Source organism: Anopheles marshallii, chromosome 3 (genome assembly GCF_943734725.1).
Source record: "Anopheles marshallii chromosome 3, idAnoMarsDA_429_01, whole genome shotgun sequence".
NCBI classification, from domain to species: domain Eukaryota; kingdom Metazoa; phylum Arthropoda; class Insecta; order Diptera; family Culicidae; genus Anopheles; species Anopheles marshallii.
The window spans coordinates 39,433,332-39,453,167 of NC_071327.1; the positions used below are offsets into that span (position 1 = coordinate 39,433,332).

Genomic DNA, 19,836 nt, shown 5'->3' on the forward strand with positions numbered 1-19,836 from the left:
GATGATGTGACGGTCAAAGTGTGCCAACTGAACGGGATGTTTTATGGTGAAGCATGGAAGAGAAGCAAAGCTTGAGACATATTTTACGATAATTAATCTTGACTATCACTCAATCACACGGCCAGATGGGCACAATGGGCTTGTTTGCTAGAGCTTTTCAATAATGGATTAGGCGATCTTTTATCACACGGTAGATGCTGACCGTGAACTTGAGCATGACACCATTGGTGGGCTTTGGAGCGCCACTGACGCTAGACGAGTGACGTAGCTCGACTATGTAAATAACGAGTTTTTGAGATCGCCCCAGCGCTATTCGCTGGAACTAGATTGTTGTAATGTTTACGACTACGTTCGGAATCGTGTCAGGTTCATTGGATCGTGTGACTTTGGGTGCAAAAAATGTTTTCATTATTTTATGATCCAATCTATTGAAGGACTACCTGTTTCCGTTCAACCAGATCACCACATAATACGATTGCCCTAAATGAATTACCACTCGCTTGTGTGCGTTGTAAACAATGTTTGGTTCCTGCTTGCTTCCTGATGCTAATACATGCTCATTGGCCTAATGCGTAACGCGCTTTGTAGATCCTACATATGATAGATATGGCTTATATACTTTAAAATTAATTCAGGTTCTAGTTATAAGGCGTTGCGTAACCAATAATGTACTCATCCGTGAATAGTAGTAGAAGGCTTTAGACAACCATTCAATCTTGTATTTCTGTCTCATCGAAGCGGAAATAACGATCCACAATTTATTCAATTTATAATGTATTCATTTAATTGAGACTTTTTTATACGTTTGTCTGTTTCTTCGCCGTGAGAACGGCCAGGACAAACAAGAATTTTCATATGTTATGTTTTGTCTTGTTTTTTTTTTCTCTGGAATGCCAGGTGAGTCAATCCTAGCTACGGGGGAACAGTTCGGATGGTATTTTTTCTTGGTCCTGTCGTGTGAAGCCCGATTATGTTTTGTTTGAAATAATACTATTTTGTAGAATTTGTTTTGAACTCCTTTTCAACCGAGTAAAATAGTGTGAAGTCGTTGTGGCGGCCGGTGGTGTATTTAGGTAGTTTGGTAGTCTAGTAGGTGGTAGTGGCGGGCTTCACACGACAGGACCGTCCCAAAATCCCATCCGGACCAATTCACCGTAGCAAGGACTAACTATCCGGCTACGTCATAAAATAAGTCTACAGTCTGGGAAGACATGCCTTAGAAGACCGTTACGCCAAGAAAAGAGAGAGTATGTGGAGTCGGTATCGTCGAGACGCAGTAAAAATGCATGGCATGTCGGGTGTACAAATTTTAACTTTCTCCCATTGACACGGATGTACCGAGAACTACATCAGTTAATTGGAAATTGTTAAGACTTGATTTCCTTCGGTATTTTCATTCATTTGGCAATATGTGATTGTGTTGGATACTCAAAAGTGTACGAATTTGACAAAGACAAGACAAGACAAGAGACAAATATTCGAAAAATGGCCGATGCAAATTATACAATTGTACAATTGTACAAAGTTGAACAATTGGAGACACACATATCGAAACCTAGTTTTGCAAAAAACCGCTACGTGCACCCAGCAGAACCATTACGCTTGAACAATTTATACGAAAATGTTAACAAAATGCCAGCAATACCACCTATTTCGAGTGTTTAAAACCTCAGAATTGAACCCACAGCTTCAGAATTGTTTCTATTATCTGGCCCTATTCGTGAAAGGTGTGCCGACCCGTGATGTAAGAAATCAGAAAAAGCACCGTTGAATTCAGTTCAGAATCACACAGTTCTTTTACTTTGGAGCATATAGATAGGAGAACATAGCCAACATCACCTGTGACGCGTCGTGCCACTTTGGTATCAAATCGAAATATGATCAATAATCTCGGTGCTCCTGAGCTTGGTTTAGATTCAATTCACAGAAACGACTTCAACACACAGAACAATACATAAAGATCATAAAATTAGATTTATGTTAAACAAAAGAACAAGATAGCCTAAAGCGCACAATACGGACTTACGGAATTTTCCATCAAATAATGTTTTCTCGATCTGTACAAAAATTTTCCTATGAGTGAAGATCAATCGTCTAAGACGACGAGTAGTTATTCGGTGAGTTCAGTGAGTTTGAGAGTCTGTTCTCACTTCATTCACAACGATGATGTTCGGGCGAGTTCATCGTCTTAGACATTCATAGAAAAAGTTTGGTACAGTTGAGCGATTGATGGAAAATCCCCTAAATCTATATTGTGCGTTTTAGGTTATCTTTTGTTTGTTTAGTCGCACATTCCTACTCTAGGTTTGAAATTATAATACTAATCAACATAAAGGCCTGATGAAATATGCGATACCGAATATGAAGAAAAATAAAAGAAACACAAAACAAGAAAACCAAAAGGGAAAGCAAAACAGATGGATAATGACGTAGATGCCGTTGAACGAAATACAGGGTGAGCCGAATCGAAATCAAATAGGTCATAAACGGCATTCAATTGACGAGGAGTTTAATTGTTCAAAGTAGACCGATAAAAAGAGGTACAGAACAATTTTACAATTTTCAATTTTCCATCAGATTCACCCAACACTAATTCAAACCCTTCTTGTTCAAGAAATGTTTATTTAATGCCCAAATACTACTCATCATATATATGATTTTTTTTAAATTTCATTAAAATTATGTTAACTTTTGATGTGAGTTTCATTGGGTACGAAATAAACATAGTATAAACGATGTACATCTTTCATGTGCTTATCATCCTCGCTTGCAAATACTGACAGTTTCCCAACCATCATGCGCACAGCGCTCAACAAACGAACGTATTTATTCCAACAAAATTGCCCATCCCGTTCATTTCACTGAAACTGTTGTTTAATTCATACCAAACAGTGGATGTGCTCAGGTCACGCATGAGCTGCCTCATATGTCATGTCTCCATTATTTTTAAAAACAAAACAATCCCTCACTTTCATTAAATCATCCACCACTGTACATATTGCGCACGGAGGCAGTAATGGTAAGCGATAAACGGCCACATGCCAGCAAAAATGTTGTCAACGCTCGCGACCTTGGGCAAATGGGGCTTCATATGATATTTATGCTTTCCGGCGCAGATCACGTTACAGATCACTAGTTTACGATGCACCATCGAGCAGGGTGATTTGAGCGATAGTGTGTGCAGGAGATACAGAAACTCCCTCAACTGCTGGGACGCCAAAACTTGTACGTATCTTAACGAATCACGTACCACTTCACTTAAAATCGGCCTGTTTTTGTGCCTGTTTTGAGGGTGACAAAACGCTCGACGAGTGTGAATCCTTGGAACCACTGGTCGTTTCAAGGTTTAGCACACGTATAGTGTGGTCGTTAAAATTTAAACATATTTAGCACACACATCCGAACCTAAACGCCAACCTATTTACGACCTGAAACAATGGTTTCCTGTTTTGTGACCAACCAACATCTGTTTGAAAGGTCCACCGTAACACATCGAGCTGAGGGCTGATTCTGGAAACATTTGAATTGCAAATGTCCCCAACGGATAGAATTCGCACGTGGACTTCAAGCTTGTAGCTGTAAGATTTTGGATCCGAATGTTATGTTTATTTGAATCATTTCAAGCTGCCCTATTAGAACGATCTACAAATCTAAACCGGATATTCATAACAACAGCTGCGCACAATCCGGTTAAGCTCCCTTAGGGCGCCCTTTGGCGCATAATGTTCATTGTCATAAAATGGACCGGTTCGGGGAGAACCTCGCCCGAGCTTATTGTAACATTAAAAAGAACGTTTTGTTTCACATTGCGTGCATTGGTAACAGATTCCACAAAAATTATAATGTATGTTTGATGCACCTTCTTAATCGCAGCGATCGTTCGCTGTCCCTACATAGATCATGATATTGATATGATATGATATTTGAATATAATATATTCAATATTAATAATATCAGAAATCACAAACACCGGCTATATTTGGAGTAAAATGATCACGAAACGCATTACGATCGCTCCAGGCGCACACACAAAAAAGAAACCGGTTGCGTCCGATATTCACCAATCAGTGGAGAACGGACAGCAACAGAGCTTTCCCCGTCGATGAGAGCTTCACTACTGTTCACGAGCAGATTTGCTGCAACGAAACAACAATGCACAATGCAAAATCACTCAAAACACACACACGTCTAGTCTGGACGCGATCGGCGGCAACACTGCGGTGGACGAATCCACGGTTGGCTCGCTAAAACCGAAATAGATGGCTCGCGATGTTCGTAATACTGAGCAGATCTACCAAAAAAGTGATTGTGAACCGGATTTGCCAGTGAGCGTATCGTGAAAATGTCCAAGAACGTTAAAACCTATACACACCGTGAGTAAAATCGTCGAAACACAACGAGGAAATAGATTGCCGCAGATCACACCGAAAAATTTACTGGTTTGTTTTGAACGCGTGCAGCCACGTGGACACCGTCGAGGTCATTGCACCGTGGCGTATTGCAACGATTTGCCTATTGTCGGTATGGCGAAGTACGAACGCGGCGTTGATTATGCAACGTATTGCAAGTTTGTTTTGAGTGCTTTCTTCGCCGTTTGGAGCGCCACTTCGCCAGCAAAAGAACTAGAAATCAGGTTTTCGCACGCGGTATGCTAACGTTCGATCGATTTTTTTTTTTGGTGTTTTGCATATTTCTCGAAGAATACACTTCGTCTACATAACAGCATCTTGACCGATTGAATCATCAGCGCTTCACTAGTCAAGCCAGTTTACGACCATCCCCAACGCAGAGACTGCGAAGCAGAGATGAATGCGAAATATTAAAAATGCCTCGGGGATTCAAATTAATCTGATAAAATAAGTGTGTGCAGTTTTGTGAGCGCTTTAGTGTATGTTCGAGGTCAATATCGTGGTCTGTCTCTACGATTTAATTCGAACCAAAGCTCGAAAGTCAAGGTTGTTTCCCGACACTTGTTTTCCTGATATGATATCTTTAATAATGTAAGAGTTTTCAGCAAACTAGGAAAATTTATTGTTAACGCAACTCAAACAAAGCATGTAACTTATTAATTTCGAACTTTTCTGATTATGAAAGACAATATTACACACTAAATTAACACGTTTTACACGTTAAACTACAACTAATGTTGTTACAAAAGCACATCACAACGTTTGCAAAAAAAAAAAAACAACCTTTGGCAATCGCGATGCGATCAATAAGTTTTGATGATTATTATGACAGTATCGGCTTCAAGGTGGTTTACTATTGCATCTTTTTCATCATATGTGAAGTGTGAAGCTTAATAGGTGACCGAATGCAGCGTGGGATGTGAATGATACAATTTATGTATGTCAAACAATTTGTCCAGATGTGAAGAATTTGTTTACTGTTTTACCAATTTTCTATCGATTATCACATGTGCAAAATTTATTTCAATTCCATTAAAGTTATACAAATTTGAGCTGATACTTCAACTGAAGCTTTATGTTTAAATATTGGCTGGATTGGGCACATATTTGCACGAGTAGGATTTATTTTCCTGCTTTGCAGTATCCAGTGGTTCTTCTTAGTTCTTCTTGAAGCGGATCAATCCCCTTGGGAATGTACGGATCGATCCTTTTGGGGAAAAACGTCGATGGATGAGGCTATTCGTCACTACTGTCTCACTTCGAATAGGTTGAGCAAGAGACGGAGGGTAGAGTGGTCCTATGCATATGGAATGTTTTTGGCTGTTAATTGGGAAAGAGGAGAGAAGTATCGCATACCAATTGTAGAGGTCCCCTTGTGGAACACTTCTGGGCCTTTATCATACGGAGAGTGTTGTAGCGTCGCCTTTCGGATCCTATTCTGATTTAATTCGTACACTTTTAAATACTAAACAGCAGCAGGACCCCCAAACGAGCAGGTCCCAGGCTTCCGCATATTCCGCCCACCGTTAGATCAGCCACTGTCGACGTAACAACCGACCGTACTGTAATAGTCAACTATCACCAAAAACGTTGCCCATTCTTTGGCAGAAAAGAAATCAACAGCAATATCCTGCCATGCCTGCTTCGGCTTTCCTAATCATGGGTTCTGCATATCCCGAAGGCGCGACTAATGAACACTCCTTACATTCTTGCACATACTTTTCTACGTAGCGATCCATATACGGCCACCATAATCTTTCTCTGAGGTTCCTCTTAATACTCACCATACCCAGATGGCCTTTGTGTGCTATTTGTAATGCTTGTCGCCGTAAACTACCCAGAAGATCTTCGATCATTTCCAACAATTATACCGTCTATTGTTCCCAATTCCTTTCTTGAAGGAGAGAAATCTTGAAAGTGTGCCAAAGGAATATGTTCTACTTTATATCTACAGGTAAGCAAGCGAAGAGCCCAGCCTTCGGCTCTAGAACGAACTAGTTATATAATAAAGAGCATAATAATTTAAGATATACGGCCATTCTACCCGTAATACAAAAAGAACATAATAATCCCACTAAATATGTACTTAAAATGACTGTAGAATAACATGAGTTTGAGAGTGTACATTACGCAAAATATAACATCGAAAGGTGCAAAATAAACAGTTGAGACAATTGGGACACTTTAAGAACGCGGTGCTTTTGCTTCGAACATTGCTTCAAAGATATCAGTGAAACAACCACTTTGTAACCACGTCGATTTGAATTACTGGCATGTGTTCGAACTGCTCCTTTTGGTTGAAAGTTTCCTATTTCTCCTGAATATTCTACACCATCAAAAATCATTTAATTAATCAACATTAATGTTCAACAACTATTAAGACGACGCATGTCTAACCTACGGTACAAATGGATTGCAGACAAACGCCACACTAAATATATGTTTTTCTTTCGAGAAACATGAACATGGATTTGATGCAAGATTCTTACCACTCTATTCTATTCTGTTCTATTCTATTATATTTATTTCTATTATTCTCTATTCTATTTCCACGGTTGTTCTAGTATTAACGAGAGCAACGAAAAATTTCGATGCTTGTACACAAACGAACCCAAATTGCTGTGGACATAAAACAAACAATTGTTTTTATTACAAAAAAACGCACAAAAATTAAAACTTGTACTGTTTATTGTGTGCTAGCCCTAGCTAACTTGTATGCAGGGTGTTATTCGAAATCATTCGAAAAGTTTGTCGATCGTCAAAAGGTGGCATCATTAACGACTCGCCTTCGGGTTGCTGTTCTCATTTCGTAGCAGATAAGTGATCAAATTATTAAAACTTATGCAAATCCAAATAACTTATATGGACTTTTGGTACAAACAATTTGTTTAATATATTTGAAATTACAAGACTATTAATAGTAATTGTAAGTTGTTGAAAATACAATTATCAACTGTGAGGTGTACAAAAAAACAATGTATCGTGGTGCATCAGCTGTACAAAAGAATAATTCGAAACGATCTAACTGTATAAATGGTTACAATTTCAGGGATTCAGGAAAGAATAGAAGAATAGAATCAGGAAAGATAGTGAATTAAGACCGAAAAAAGCATGACGATGTTGCAGAACCCGTCCGAATTTGGGAATGCATAATTCAATTAGGATATTGGATTTTTGGATTGGATATTGGAACAATCATAACACTACACGCAAATAAGTTATATACATAGAATTTTAAAAAATAAACTATATTTCACGAGTAGTTTCAATCTTTTTAAATCTGGCGCTTCTCGTGGTGATGTATAGAATATTCTGTTGGGCAGCAAACGCTAAAATTTAAAAAATGTGCCCCGAATGTCATACAGATAAGTCAGTCCACCCGTAGCGGCTACTGACTGGAAGATAAGGCTCTACTAAGGCAAGATATTGCAGATATCCAATAATACAGGATTCATAAAAGAAAAAGATCTCACATAATATTTCCGTTCCAGTTGCGTTTTCTTTCAAATCGTAACATTTTATTGAACATTTGTCAGGAAATCTAACCTAATCACCATTTTATTTGTATATGCTATGCAGTAAAAAAAACCTACACACTCAAAAGCGTGTTAAAATATCGTATGTAATCGCACTATATAAATCATTTCACATTGTTCAACTAGCATTTTTGTTTGTGAATCTTTGGTTCCCGGCGTGATTACCAAATAATTGCGGTCGCATTAAGCAAACTTCTTCGACGGTTCGTAAGTCATCGTTTCTACACGAGCAAGCTGCTTATGCTGACCGATGATCTGCTGCAGCCAAGGCAGTTCCCGATAGACGGTTTCAAACTCGCGGCACGTTTCGAAGAACACTGGATACAGCTGTGGAAGTATTCCGTGATCTAGCGTTGGGAAGAGATGATGCAGACAGTGATCACCGAAGCTTGTCAGCACCATGAACTGCGATCCTTTCGTGTCTGATCGATCTATAACCGCGGCCATTTGATAGACGGCAAAATCGATGTCAGCCCTGTAATACAGATGCGTTAGGGTAACAGATAATAGCACAAACTACCATAGACTACGGCCAAGACTCCTTACGGTATTTGATCTCCGTCGTGTACCGCCTTCGGGTGATGATGAGCCGCATTCAGTCCGATCAAACCAAACAGGAAGCTTGCCACCAACACGATAAACAGCCACATCTTTACCACTTCCCACAGGCTGGTAGCTCCGGCCACATACATAAACGTCGGAAGTATCAGCGTTACGAGATCGTCTAGGAAGAATGTGTTCTTTCCCGTTTGGAACGTCTCCTGCACGCGTTTTATAAATTCGCCATAGAACAGCAGCGAATACACCATCGGTCCGTACACCCAGGATGCGTAGCTTTTTACCGAGTTCTTAATCGATGGGTTCGGTAACCAGCAGAGGAAAGGCTCAAAGTAAGATATCTCCAGGTCTAGTATCGAGTTGGGGAAATTATGATGAGACATCGCGTGTGACACACGCCATTCACTGTGGGAAGAAAATAATGCACACACGAAGGTTAAAACAGCGTGTTAACCACTCCCGGAACTCCACGATCCTCACCGATAGCTCGAAAAGGCCAAATTAAACGTCATCATACGCCAATTGTCCCGCTGGTGGAAGAAATTATGCGCGCTAATCATTGTCCAGCAAACGAATAGTCCCGACGCCATCGCGACCGCGTAGCTGTTCAGGCGAATGGCGAGAAACGCCAGCCCGAACATTGCCGCCAGCATCGAATCGATGATCAGTTTCGATCGTTCCGCTGGCCCGTAATCGATATCCTTCAGCTTGTCGCGAACACGACGTTTCAGTGTCCGGTAAAACCCATCGTCACGGAACGTTAAACGGACTGCTCTCGGCTGGGTGGCCTCGCGCACTTTGTACTTCGGCAGCAGACCATCTGCGCGCACTGTAATGTGGTGCGTTTCGAACGCCTCCGTAATGTCCGTCCCCTTTGTCAGGCGCAACCATTCAGGGCCACCGGGATGACGCTCGATAAAGTCCGTAAAGTCGTACAGGGTGTCGTGAATGCGCCACAGACCCTCGGCACCATCGTCCTGCCGCTTGCCCTCCAACCATCGATGAACCGTTTTTAAGGGATCATCTCGGAAGGAGGGATATTTTCTTGATATGGTTGTTATGTAATTGCTCGCCATGGCTGCTCAAAACTGAAGGACGAATCTGCAACGCAAGGTGAATTGAGCAGAGATGAATTCACTTTCATGCCAACGTCAAGCGCGTGGTAATGCACTGTTGCACATGCACTGAAGGTCAATTCAAGTTTAATCGTGCTGCTTTCAATGAAACTATCTCCATTCGTTTCGTGCTCTTGCAGACTGTCACTACTCATGTCGTTTTATTACACTTTGCATAAAGTTTCTCTCACAATTCGAATGCAGTTATACCGAAGCAGTGAGCTTGATAATTATGGCTAACCTTGGTTCAACTATTGCTAATTCTTTCTCTGATTAAATCACTATCATGTGTGATCGTAGACGATTCTATTCAGCAATCGTCACAACCGTGAACTAAAACGGCCTGCTAACGATAAATTTCTTCCGAGATCTATGAGACGAATGAGCAATTAGCATGTCCTAGTGATCAGCATCGTTGCCATAGCGTACTTTAACGCCATTACAATACACGCTGCTAATGTCTGTTGACCGGCATTAACCGATAGCACAGAATGAACGACAAAGCTGATCTAATCAACATTAACTTATTTTTACACCCTTTCTCAGCGCCTGGATGGACCGTTTGCATCGAATTCTTGCTGCATCACGTTGAATCAACGTGAAACTGTCGTTTCGCTTCCATTGATAGGTTTGTAAACATGAGACAATCAGGTTACGGTTACGCGAGCATTCTACCATAGATCGGCGAGTTATTTTATTTCATGCCGGGTTTTATATATCACAGCATTCACGTTAACATTCAAACGTTAAATTGCATTCTTTCGCTAAAGTTTGTTGCAAATGAAGTTAAACGTTCCCAACATCTACAATCCTCTGATTGCAAGAGCTTGCTTTCACGATAAGTAATTTCAGCTTACTTGCGGGTTGGGGGCATCCTATCAGCTTATCTCACCTCACCCCCAATGCATATGGCAGGATCAAAGAATCAACAGTGAATGTCATGATCCGATCCGATAAAAAATCGAACTTTGTTTTTGAACCACCACGGAACGACGGAGCAAAGCACAAAATTTCATTTAGTTGCTTTGCCGATTGCTTAGAACAGTACGCCCCTCGGTGTGTTAGTATCAATGAAACGAGGCGACCTGTAATGCAGCGTTCAAAATGATGCGGCTTGAATATCAATGACCTTACGCACGTCACCAGTCTCAGTTGTCCGGAGCCGTGTGTTTAAAGTGTATCAATTATTTTGTGGCGTCTTACACGCACTGCACACATCTGCTACGAATCAGCCGGATAACCGTCGGAACCGGTGTCGTGGCATTCAAATGCTCCGTTTCACTACACTTACATAGCGCCACTGCCAGTTACACCTAGCGCTTCACACTGCGGAATAATTGCACTAGTTAGCTGCTTACAACACTGCACTGTTTGTGGAGGTCTTCCTGTGTCCCTCTGGTCGGCAGTGTGCTCACCAAGCGGGAAGTTGTTAAGCGAATGAACGTAGTCGGCGTATCGGTTGTGGATTTTGTGCTGGCCATTGCCGAGGAACCGATTAATGGCTTTACACAAAAATGGAACACTAGCCATTCTAGTAAGCGTGCGTACTTACACAATGAACAGCGTGCTGTGCGCGACTGCAAGCTCAGCAAATTCCCCCAGGAGAGAGTTGTATGTTTTTCTTTACGACATTGGTACGTTTAAATGTTTCAAGCTTGATTGCTTGATAATGTACAATTGCTTGATAATGTAAGATGAGATGATGCTAGATAAATTTTCGATAAGTGTTTGTGTTGAACTTTTTAACACGTATATACAGCAAATCCTCGAATTACGAGTTTCATCAGTTTCAGTGCATTAGTCGTTATCCTAAACCTTATCATCGATATCGATGACTCCATAAGTTCTTTGATAGATGGGTCTCTAATGTACTACGCTGAGAATGTTTCGATGTTCTTAATCCTTAACAATTAACAATTTCAATTTCAATACCGGTTGGATCTCTGGTGGAAATGGTCTGAGTAGCTTCTAAACTTTCCATAACATGCCAGATTTCGTTTCGATTTAATCATCCAACAGCAAAAATTAGTAGTTTGTGGAGCCCAAGCGATCGTTACACCAGAATTCAATCTTTCAAAGTGGACATTTATGACTCGTTATTAGGAGGATCGAGTGTATAAATGCTGCAGCTTGTAAAACTGATCATTTTTCTGCTCGAATAATTTGTTCTAAACGTCTCGAAATGTAAATGTCTAAGCTGCTTCGAAAAATATTATATTTCTCTTACTAAATGTTTGGCATATTTCCGTAATAGAGATGCTATTGATTGAATTTCATTGCTTTTGTTGAAATGGCGCACAGTTCTCAATGAAGTACAGCTCCTACGCTGTTTGAACACTATTCATAAGCTTGCGGAACCTTTACGCTGCTAATCTTCTGATATGGAGTTATTCGAATTACGTTTCCCTTATGATATATTTATGAATAACAATATTTGAACTGGTCTCTCAAGCGAACATTTATAGTTTTAGTTTAAAACATATTCATCATATCGATGTAATTCCTTAACGATCCTATGGAGTTCGAGCGATTGGCTTCTGTTCTGTATAAGAATCGTAACTAAATTGCATGAATAGTAGTAAGAGAAGTGAATCAAAACAAAACCTTATCGCTTGATAACCGCGGGAACCGTACCACAAGCCCAGACTACACTGCCGTATCAACTGACTTACGCGTTTCACGCTTAGCAAACATCGGTATGTGTATGTACCCCGCAAAGAACAGTTCCTGTCGAACTCCATCGACAGATTTTTGTAAACTTTTGTACACATTTTTCACGCAGTGCGAAACGAACCGTTCTACGCAAAGGCTAGCAAATTTGGATCGCACGATTAGATGAATCTCATCGGAAGTCGGGGGTCTTATCAGTCGTCAGGCGAACGTGGAGTGTCGTTATCGATGTACACCTTTTGGGATGTATCAAACCTTCACCCAGTTACGACAGCGCCGCATGTTGCTGGTTGGCTCAGTCACCGTAAAGCTATGGGGGACGGCGACCGTGATCAAACGACATGATGAAAAGGAGTTTTTGCAGGTAAGTTACACGCAGCGCCGGAACGCCTCATGGTGCTGGTGTGAAAAGAAAGCAAATCAAGGTACATACATACCTTTCCTTCACAGGCTACCACTATTTTGGAAAATCTATCTTCCAACACTGGTCGGATTGATCGTATACAATGAATATCTCATCCACCTCTATCACAGCTTTCAGTGGGCTGAACTGCAATGTGAAACGGGTTAGCAGGATTTAGATGGAAAGGAGCTTGCTGCAGGTCGCTTATTTGATACGATTGCCCTTTTTTGTTCTAGATAGCTGTGTAAAGATACTGTTTGTCGCGGATCCACAAATTTTGGGCAACACGTTCGACAGGAAGCTCTACTGGCCATTGGCTAATTTCGACTCCGATCGGTATGTATTAATGTGCTTCAACAGCATGAATGGTTCGTACTGTGGAAAGTTGTAAACGGTTCAGTTTTATTGCCCAGTGTACTTTAAAAATTCCGGATCTACATTCCTGTACCCACTCGAGGCTAGAATTCGTGGAGTGTGTTTATGTATGATTTTATCAAGATACGTTAAGCAGCGAGTGAGTAACGCGCTGGGGAGATCTATTTGTCCTTAAAGCTATGTGTATGGGAGCAACAAATTGACAGATCTCGCGCCAATCATGCGTACGAATCCCTAATCTTATCAGTAACGAAATGACGGTGTTCAATTTGGGGTTTACTGTAACGATGATTGGATAATTTATTCGCTTCGATGAATGATCAAGTCAATACTGATACTGATACTACGTTTTAGCATTGTCATTGAGATGTGTGACTGAGTATTAAAAAAAAAAACAGAACAATTCAATTCTAATGATTTTGCGAACTTTAAAGCCACCTAAAACGGACGTATAAACGAGTGGTTCAACATACATCACCGGATGTAATATGTTTTCTGGGTGATCTCATGGATGAAGGAAGTGTAGCGAATGATGTTCAGTTTGCTGCTTATTTCACACGGTTCGTCAACATTTTCTCCCAACCGACGGCCAATACAATTATGGTACGTATGGTTGATGCAATGCTACCGAAGTTTTTGTACCTTTACTATCTGATTTATTTGGTGTCTAACAGGTATACATTCCGGGCGATAACGATATTGGTGGCGAAGGATTAGAAACCGTCAAGTCCGACCGAGTGTTGCGGTTTAAACAATATTTTAACGAGCAAGACGAAACAGCGGTAGAACCAATATTGCGATTTCTCAACGTAAATCGTATCAGCATGACACTTCCATTAAATAACGCACTCGGTACTGAGGAACGGCAACCTTACAACGTGCTTTTGAGCCACATGCCGCTACTACGATGGGCTGATCCGTTTACGTACAAGGTAGAACAAGGATTTTTGTCAATTTCACCGAATATATATATATATATAATTGTCCGTGTTCGTTCTAGGTGATCGATGATTTCCAACCGAGCGTAATTTTTTCCGCGCACGAACACAAATCCCTCTACGTTAAGACACATCGTAATCAACTGGCACAGGGTGTCACCTTTGTACCGCTCAACACGGAACGAGGGAGTCGCCACGAGGTGCTGGAGTTTAATTTAGACTATCTCAAGGATACGCGTGAGGTGTTGGAGTTTATTGTACCTACTTGTTCGTACCGGATGGGCGAAATGAAGGTTGGGTACGGTTATGCCATGTTCGATGGTGATAAGCTCCGGTACACCGTACTGTGGACTTCGCAGCGATTCTATCAACTAGCGATATACTCGATGATGATCATTCCACTAAAACTGGTATGTGGACAATTTTGGTGTGGCGTCCTGAAACGGTACTGGTGCTGCTGCCGTAGGCGAAATCGCAACTATTTGCCGCTACCCCTTGCGTGAACTACATCATGGCGATTAGATACGATAGTATTAGTGCGAACGGTTTCGAAATGAATTCAGTATTTATTTCTTCACTTCGTGGTGCCAAGTGTGATCAAAAATGGATTTGACAATAAGGTTAAATAAAAATGAAAATGTTGGTCGAAATTGTACACGTTAGGTGCATCATTCCTGCCGGGCTGTAGTAGATTCTTGGAGTTTAACATTCAATTCATCTATCGTACGTTGGATGTCCTCAGTAATATCTCTACGCTTCGTCAGAACGTCGATGGCCTCCTTATACTTTTTAGTGCCCGTCCAACTACATAGTTTTGAAAAAAAAATCATGTTGCTTATTCAGTTGCTTTGTTGGGTACCAAAGTTTGATGCGTTTCTTATAAAAAGGAGTCTTTTACTTACACTAGCGCGGCAGCTTCATAGTTTCCAATAGCGTTCAAATGATGTGCCCATTTGGTAGCCACTTGTTCTAGCATTGGATCGTCCGGCGTTTTGTTCAGCCTGCAGATTACCCATGCCTCACGGTAATACTTAGCATCGCAAAGTTCCTCGATCGATGAATCAACCTGTTAAATGATGGGATTAACTGCTATTGACTTAAACAATGTCATTGTATCGAAATTTACCTTATGGCTGGCTAGGAAAAATGGAACTGCTGCCAGAGATTGTTGAGTTTCGATCAATTGATAAGCATAAGCTTGACAGCACTGTCGCCAGAACCTGTGTAAAGTTATGTAACAATGAAACATAGTGGTGTAGAGAAACATTAAGATTAGATTGTCCTGTGGACGGTCCTTTAGAACACTAGTAATGTGTTGGCTGCATCTGCTTCACATTCATTAATCTGAGAATCTGAATGAATCTCTGAACTAAATGAATGAACCTGAATTTCTTTTTCAAAGTTTTATGAATCCTCTAAGATTCTGATCTGCGGATACATAAATCTATTGAGAATCGATTTGAATGACTCCTCATTTAAGATTCATATGAATGACTCTTCTCAAAAGGTTAATTAAGCACAACACTAGGTATTACTATGGATTACTCACATGTGTGACACATATGGCGCCAAAGCCAACATTTGCGGGGTTAGCTTTTTCTTGCTGATGCATCCCAAAATCGTTTCCTTCAGCTTGTGCAGCAACTGGGGCAACATTAGCAGTCCAATCGATGAAGTATCCGTAATTGTGTGTAGTTTTGCTATAGGAATAAAATGTACCATCCATCATTGTAATTTTTTTTTCAATTTTGCACTCGCAATTCGAACACCTACCTTCTTCTTCTACAAGTTGTTTCAGGTGTGCAGGAGTCGAAAACAGTTTTTCATTGTAAAACATTCTTTCGTGTTCTGTTGATTCGTTCTTTTCGACCGATGGTTCGATTGACGGTTTTATAACTTCGACTGGTTTTTCTTTTGACACGTAACTGAATTTATCATCGAAAAAGTCATTGTCGCTAATATTTCCATCATTATAATACTCGTGTGGTTCTGGCTCGGGCTCAGGATCTGGTGTATGCAGCAATTTAACGATACACTCTAATACGTCCTTTGTTTTGTTTGTTTCACGATTAGTAAGCTGGAATGTTGTCGCTAGATTTCCCGATGCTTGAACAACATTCGGTTCCCTTAGCGTGACTTTATTCACTTCCTCTGTTAGCTGATCAATAGCAGTAGTAGCAGTGCTTTCGTTAGATGCTTTTGTGGAGTTTTGAAATTTACCTCCCGCTCTTATCTTCTTTTGCTTCGAATTCATTGGTTTGACATCCTCCTCAACGGCAAATACTATTTTTGGATACTTTGCGGATGCTATTGAATGATGGTAGAAAAAAGCATGAAAATTGTCACTACGGAAGAGTCTTTTGAATGTTTTAAGAATAATTACCTTTTGGTGGTGCATCTTGCTGTTTGGTGTAATCGAAAGACGACAGCGAACACCCTTTTCCAACGAAAAATATTAAATTTTCGTCCAGTGGTGAAAATATCGCAGCATACGCGAACGATTTCGTGTGGTAAATATTTAAACAAGTACCCGATAATGCGTCCCACACGCGAATGGTACAATCGAAGCTACAGCTTACCAAACGCATTGTATCACCACGATTCCATCTAAGTTTACATATACCATCTGTATGACCTTCCAGCAAAATGCGTTCCTTTTCTGCCACCTCGCCTACAATTAGGAAACAATTCAGTTTAATCAAATAAAACTAATTTTATACTTATGTTTGCATTTACTTACCTTCCAAAACGTTGAAGATTATTATTTGGATGGAATGATCATTTGAACCCACAGCGAGACAATTATTCTTAAGCTCCAGTCCGCAAATATACCGTTTAGCTACCTTACTATGGTACAGTTGCTTGAAATTTGAATCTAAATCGCTCACATATATTTCTCCATTTTGAGATCCGATAAAACACAAATTATCAACAACGGATACCTCAGATACTTGCCCAAAGTGCACACACGGGATTGGTTCTGAAAGACATAAAATGTAAAACAGTGGTGAAAATTGAATTTGCAACAACAAACTGTTGTGTTCAATACGAATCATCATACACGTACCATGTTTTTGTGCACCTGTCATATAATAGTAAACAAGTTTTACTTTACTACATGCAATCAGAATCAATTTCTTTTCCTGCTTATAATCGGTCAAATAACACCACTGCAAACCGTAGACTTCTTTGTTAGTGAATGGTTTTAGTAATACAGGAACATTAGTCGCACTTCCTGTATCCAGTATGCCGATGCGTCCTTCTTTCGTTCCAAAGGCGAGCTTTTCCTCTTCCTCAGGATGCCAACACAATTGCATTACAGCATCACTAATTTTATTGGTGTAAGATTTGAATGGAATATTGTCACTTTGCAGTTGGGCCAAATTTAGTTTTTCGATCCTTGGTGCACCACTGGCCAGCGCAATTCTGTGAAGTGAAAACGTATTGTTTAGAAGTAGTTAACATATAAAATAAGTACATCGAAAAACAACAACAAGCACAGCAATAAAACAGTTTACTTTACTTACACCATGGATTCTAGCGGATTTTCCAACAGGCAGCGATTTGTAGGTGTGATGCATGTGTAATCTACAACTACGGACGCTTTTCCCGATTCTGTCACTTCCAGACATGTCAGCGTTCGATTTATCGACGAACACCACAAGTACCGCCTGTTTGTGTCTGTCTTGGCAAGCCCTTTAGCTTTAATCACATGAAAGATTTTTTCCACCGGATACGGCGCCAGACTTTCTTTGGCGGACAAATGCAAGCACTCATTCTTGAACTTAAACTCTACCTTCCATTCAATAACCTGGCCATTCGAATTGTTAGCAACAACATGGGATTCATCGATCCAAACAGCGTTCGTGAAGGAAGTGTTACATAGCCGTGCATTTGCAATCGACGGTACAATTATCTTATCGATTGCTAAGCCAGTTTCGTAGTCCCAAAACCAAAGAACATTTTCGCGACTACCGGTAACCAGGATTAGCTTAATTTCAAACTCGTCCCGTACGTCATCGGCCCGTTGATCATCATTATCTATAACCACGTAATCTCTTAACTTCTCACAATCATCTAACTCGTTTTCATCATCTGTATTAAACTGATCTGGCGCCAAACCCGACTGATCACCGGTATCGTCCTCCTCTTCTTCTTCGTCTCTACGGTTTGCGGCCTTCAGCATATCTTCTTTCAGATTTTCACATGCCTCCAGGAAGTTAAATCCTTCCACGGTTGTAGCTTTCTCTCGAAACTGATCGTGCTTGTCATCCGTGGTTTCACGATCGATCATGGTGCCGAATTCTTCCAGACTTTCATTAAAATCATAGATATCGAAACAATCCGGCTCATCCGCTGGCGGGGCGGTTTTCTTTCGTGCCTCTTTTTTGGGTCTATTTAGCACGCTCTTTGATGCGCTTCCTGTAACGTCCTCCTTATTATCGCCAGCTTTTTCCTGCTTTCTCCAAGCTTTTTTCTTTAAAACAGGCACACTCATGCATGCGATAGAGACAATTTCTTTATCGTGTCCACGGAGGGTGTGCAGGATAGCCATTTTCTTAATAGAAAAGATCTGGATCAATCCATCTTTCAGGCCTGCTATAAAGATGTCACGTTCGACCGGTGACTTTTCCAGCGTGACGACAGTTTTGTTGCGGAAAAAATCCGGCATCATCTTGTACTTATCCGTTAGTAAACAATAAACCACCAGATCGGAATAAAGGCAAGAAATCACTTTTCCATCGGTTGTAAAGCAAACCGCCGAAACTACATCCGAGAATAGTTTTTTCGTCTTAATTTGCGGCACGTTTGCGTGTGCTCGGTGACCTTTAACTGGTTGTTGCAAATCAAGATCCCATACGCTCAGGACGTTATATTCGTCCAGCGTAGCAAACAATCGATTGTCGGTCCAGACCGGAGAGCAGGCCAAAGATTTAATACTGATGAGTAAACGACGGAATTAGAAGTCATTAGCAGAATTAGCAGCGGTTAAAGTACTCCCGGCACATATACTTACAATCCACTAACGGCCATGATACGAATCTTCGGCAGATAGCTCGAATCGTGCGGAGGAATGTACGTAACGTCGTAACGAGAGCAGTACAGGATTCCATTGTCCGGTGTAGCCAGAATACTGTTCTGGTGATACCACTGGTGGAAAATCGGAGCTACAAATCCGTCCATGGTGGTTAGAAATTATCAATGTGTATGGCAATATATTTCATAAACTTGACTCGTTCACAAAACTTTAGCTTCGGCCACTGGCTGTACACAATCGCGCTAAATGCGTGTTCTCCGTTAAACTGACAAGCGCTCACGACAAGCGTCAAATAGCGCTCTGCAAATCTTCAAGCCACACTGTAATCACTATGAACAAAATAATGCTCATAATCGAAATTATGTAGAACAAGAACAAAAAAAAAACAGTTGTACATAGATCACCTAAAACTGAATTATTAGACTCCATTGTCTGAACTATACTCACGTTCATAGAATTTCAGTAACATAGAACTCACCGTTTGTTGAAAGTAAATAATTTGCTTCAAATCGGAAACTAAGTAATTTTTCATAGGTTTTAATCAATATCTCTACTTGTGGACGGAATTGGTTACAAAAGAATGAATCATGAATAGGAATAATAATATTAATCGGCCTGAACTATGCGCTTTTTGCTCATAAATGTAAAAGCGTGTTTTCCAGTTTTCTACAGCAAATAATTTTTTTTTTTATGTCAATGTGCCAGTTGCCTAACCCTGGATGGAACAGTTTGACATTTTGGCAATAATTTCATGTTGTTGACACTGTTACACAAATTCTAGATGGTGAAAATCC

General features: G+C 40.6%; 2 protein-coding genes and 1 pseudogene across 2 annotated transcripts; 1 reads left to right on the forward strand and 2 right to left on the reverse strand.

The window, feature by feature from the left end:
• Positions 1 to 8,128: 8,128 nt before the first annotated feature.
• Positions 8,129 to 9,579, reverse strand: LOC128716278 (cytochrome b5-related protein-like). Its single transcript, XM_053811199.1, has 3 exons — positions 8,984 to 9,579; positions 8,492 to 8,908; positions 8,129 to 8,420 (listed from the first exon to the last, which is right to left on the reverse strand). Exons 1-3 carry the CDS (start codon positions 9,577 to 9,579, stop codon positions 8,129 to 8,131), a joined length of 1,305 nt encoding a protein of 434 aa, XP_053667174.1.
• A 2,874-nt stretch (positions 9,580 to 12,453) lies between these two features.
• LOC128713712 (uncharacterized) lies at positions 12,454 to 14,507 on the forward strand (annotated as a pseudogene).
• A 165-nt stretch (positions 14,508 to 14,672) lies between these two features.
• LOC128714435 (protein rigor mortis) lies at positions 14,673 to 19,188 on the reverse strand. The gene is made up of 10 exons (XM_053809309.1): positions 19,022 to 19,188; positions 17,532 to 18,944; positions 17,072 to 17,430; positions 16,745 to 16,984; positions 16,388 to 16,675; positions 15,778 to 16,311; positions 15,554 to 15,704; positions 15,131 to 15,224; positions 14,907 to 15,070; positions 14,673 to 14,808 (listed from the first exon to the last, which is right to left on the reverse strand). Exons 1-10 carry the CDS (start codon positions 19,186 to 19,188, stop codon positions 14,673 to 14,675), a joined length of 3,546 nt encoding a protein of 1,181 aa, XP_053665284.1.
• Positions 19,189 to 19,836: the final 648 nt, after the last annotated feature.

What these genes read in the sequence shown, in the direction of transcription:
- LOC128716278 (XM_053811199.1), bottom strand. Translation starts at nt 9,579, where the DNA reads ATGGCGAGCAATTACATAACAACCATATCAAGAAAATATCCCTCCTTC. An exon ending in TTGGCCTTTTCGAGCTATCG is followed by an intron (nt 8,909 to 8,983) that starts GTGAGGATCGTG and finishes TTCTTCCCACAG; the next exon opens with TGAATGGCGTGTGTCACACG. An exon ending in CACGACGGAGATCAAATACC is followed by an intron (nt 8,421 to 8,491) that starts GTAAGGAGTCTT and finishes TCTGTATTACAG; the next exon opens with GGCTGACATCGATTTTGCCG.
- LOC128714435 (XM_053809309.1), bottom strand. Translation starts at nt 19,188, where the DNA reads ATGGACGGATTTGTAGCTCCGATTTTCCACCAGTGGTATCACCAGAAC. An exon ending in TTTTCCTAGCCAGCCATAAG is followed by an intron (nt 15,071 to 15,130) that starts GTAAATTTCGAT and finishes ATCATTTAACAG; the next exon opens with GTTGATTCATCGATCGAGGA. An exon ending in TATGAAGCTGCCGCGCTAGT is followed by an intron (nt 14,809 to 14,906) that starts GTAAGTAAAAGA and finishes AAAACTATGTAG; the next exon opens with TTGGACGGGCACTAAAAAGT.